The following is a 3194-nucleotide window of genomic DNA, read 5'->3' as shown; positions in this document are numbered from 1 at the left end:
GCCGGCTTGGCTTATTGTACCGACTTCACAGAAACGCAGATTCATTCATGGCCTTTCTTCTGACTCCTAGGCATGGATCCTTTGCAAGGACGGAAAAAATATGAGTTTTCATGTGTGTCCTAGGCATATATGCCTGATGGTTTATTGTGCCCTTCTTGCATAGCAGCGTGAGCCAAATTAGAGAGCCCCCAGATTTCCCGCCCGACTCCCATGAAAATTAAGATAGGTACCTGCCAACCGACAGAATACACCCACCGCAGAACTAAGACTCGAAAAAAAAGGAACAAGAAACTGATCGCTATCTGTCGTAAATATCATAAGCCTTCGCGGAAATTGCAGAAGTCCCAGCACCGAAAACAAACCAGAAAGCTGTGTTGTGTCCCACATCCAGCCTTCAATTCCGCCCTCTTTGACGACTCCCTCCCTTTCCTAGATATATATCGATAAGTACCGGTGATCTTCTTTAGCTCTTAGCACCGCTTCCTCCGAACTAAGAAAAGATTCAAGATAGACATACAATGCTGAACATAGATATATACTGTTACTTCTTCTAGATGATCCTGGAACGAACCTTATCTTATTTCACGTGACATCTTCATAGTGGGTCGTTGGAGTAGTCAGCCGGTCTAACCCAATGGAATCGGAACTTAAATTTCGTCGACTTTTTTTTTCTTGCTCCTGTTGGTGTTTTTCACATCCTCATCCTCACGCTCGTGAACTCTTCTTGACCATCTTTGAAAATTCTATTCTGTTCTTTTGAGTTTATCCCTTTCGTGTAATATAAGTTTTGTATTGTGATAATTCTTATTTTTTACACTCCATTCAGAATGTTCGTTCCCTTTTAATTTTCTCCTCTTCGCTTTATGCGAATACAGGGAAAGCTAATTTGAAATATTTCACGGAGCAGGATTTCTCTCAGACACGCAGCGTTCCGCGCAATAACCGCATCCCCTGCCGCGTTTGCTATTAAGCCCGGAACTTTGGCTGCCCTTGGCCCTTCGCTCCTGAGATTGAGCGGCCAGTCTACCAAAGTAGCTTTCCAGCAGCGATGGAATTGGAATTCTTCTTCAAATGGTAGCGAACCATACGACCGGAGGAGCTTCCAACAGACCGATCGTCGAAATGAGAGTCAAAAAGAGAGAGAGCCGCTGTCAATCAAACCAAACGAAACGATCTACGTTGGCAACCTCTTTTTCGAAGTTACCGCTGAGGATTTGAAACGTGATATGGCAAAATTCGGAAGTATCTACTCCGTTCGCATTGTTTATGACAGCCGTGGAATGAGCAGAGGGTACCTTTCCCCCTCTTTTTCGTTTAATCCCCTTCTTTTGACCTCCGCTGTACTCGCTTTTCTGTGCTCTTACATTGTACATGGTCAATCTAATGCTCCGTCCCCTAGGTTCGCATATGTCCAGTTCGACTCCGTTGAAGCTGCTGAGGCAGCAATTTCCGAGATGAATATGTCCATCTATGAAGGACGCAGAATTGTTGTTAACTATTCGACCCGCAATAGCGCGGCGCCGAGAACACGCTCTAGCGAACCGACCAAAACCCTTTTCATTGGAAACCTGTCCTTCGAAATGACTGATCGCGAATTGAATGATCTCTTCAGAGATATTCCTAATGTTGACGATGTTCGCGTCTCAGTCGACAAGAGAACCGGTAGACCCCGTGGATTCGCGCATGCTGACTTTTTGGACGTTGAGAGCGCCAAGGCTGCAATGGAAATTCTCAAGGAGAAAGCGCCTTATGGACGTCCCCTTCGACTTGACTACAGCCTCAACACCAAGGATATGTTGGCTAGCCAAAATAGAGGCTCGCGATTCTCAAGCTCTAACCCCGACGAGCCACTCCAGGCGGAGACCACCGAAACTGCAAACGTCACTTCTGAACCCGCACGGTAGAGTCAATGACGCGCAACTAAAATGAATGGAGCTTCTGGATAAATACACTACCACAAACTGGGAATGGGCCTGCATGGGTGTCTGCTGTAATGTTTTACGTACTACGGGCGTTCTATCTGTTGCATCGATTTTGATTATGTGGTTGTTGGGGAGCGGAAAGGAGCAGGATGGGTCCTCCCATTATTTCATATCCTCCTTTGCTTCCTTGCTCATCCTCCCTTCGTCTCCCTTATACCGTTTGTATTCTGCTTAGCTGCGTCTTCTCGCCGTCATTCCTGTTCACAGATTTCCGTTCCCCAACTCCCCTTCATCTATTTCTCCGCGGTATTCCTTTTCTCTAAAATTGTAAATTATACTTGCATGTACGGATGTTTATTCTGAATTTTGTGAAACCCACTAATTCTTTTCTGGTGCCTCAATTGTTGACTATTACACGAGGACTGCTATTTTGTGCGTTTTGTAGAATAACGTGACTTTAGGGATATTTTCCGAATCTCCTTTTTTTGAATAATAACAATAATTGGTCCTACATATTCTTGCTAACACGGAGGCAAGAAAAGCCTGGACAATTTTTGATAATTCCTCATGAAATAGCAGATAGCTGACTAATATCCCGCTATTAATACAAGTGCTGTAAATATGGTATTATTCCGATGTGATGGCATCTTGGTACTGTATTAAACCACTGGCAATAATATGCAGTTCCGCTGATACCGAGATGAGCTTGCCGGTAATTTTGTATCACGCGAAACACCCGAGGATATTGTTGATTGGGACTTTTGCCTTTTGCCTTTTGCCTTCCTTCCACTCAATATAACCTCAGCGATATATCCTGTTATTCTCTCAAAAACTCCCGTTCTTTATCTCTCATTTTGACTTTTTAAGCTATTTATATTTAACACAGCCTTCTCCGCGTTGTCCCCGCGTACTTCTATTCGACTTGGTGATAATTGTTAGCATTCATTTACACTGCCCTGATTCTACCCCACGCAATTATTCGCTGTGCAGCTACTTCTCCAACATGTACTTTCCTCGGCGGGCCTGAGTGCTCGACAGCAGGAAATCCCTTGACGCCATTTTACGAAGCATGTTCAGGATGATAAAGTCGTTGCAACGAGACAGACTTGTTGGCCGGGGTCTCAGGTGGCATGCAAGAAGGGATGCTATCCATGAGGGATGATGGTTCCCAGGACCAGGTAATACCTTTTTTTGATATTTTAAAAAGAAACAAACATAAAAATTAATCCGTAACTGATTTGGATTTTGTTACCCTGTGTACCATGGAAAGAT

The 3194-nt window shown here is 44.2% G+C and overlaps 1 protein-coding gene across 1 annotated transcript in view; it reads left to right on the top strand.

The window, feature by feature from the left end:
* HCAG_02807 (predicted protein) overlaps positions 1-1904 on the top strand; it is a gene marked incomplete at both ends in the record, with an annotated part of 2109 nt that extends 205 nt beyond the window's left edge. Inside the window, 4 exons of the mRNA XM_001542586.1 lie at positions 89-112; positions 555-586; positions 920-1253; positions 1416-1904. Coding sequence (XP_001542636.1) covers positions 89-112; positions 555-586; positions 920-1253; positions 1416-1904 — 879 coding nt within the window. The remainder of the gene's footprint in view (positions 1-88; positions 113-554; positions 587-919; positions 1254-1415) is intronic.
* Positions 1905-3194: the final 1290 nt, after the last annotated feature.

The sequence above is a fragment of the Histoplasma capsulatum genome, genomic scaffold, assembly GCF_000149585.1.
Source record: "Histoplasma capsulatum NAm1 scaffold_2 genomic scaffold, whole genome shotgun sequence".
NCBI lineage: Eukaryota > Fungi > Ascomycota > Eurotiomycetes > Onygenales > Ajellomycetaceae > Histoplasma > Histoplasma mississippiense.
The sequence above is the reverse complement of the archived record's forward strand: the minus strand, read 5'-3'. Positions and strand labels throughout refer to the sequence as shown.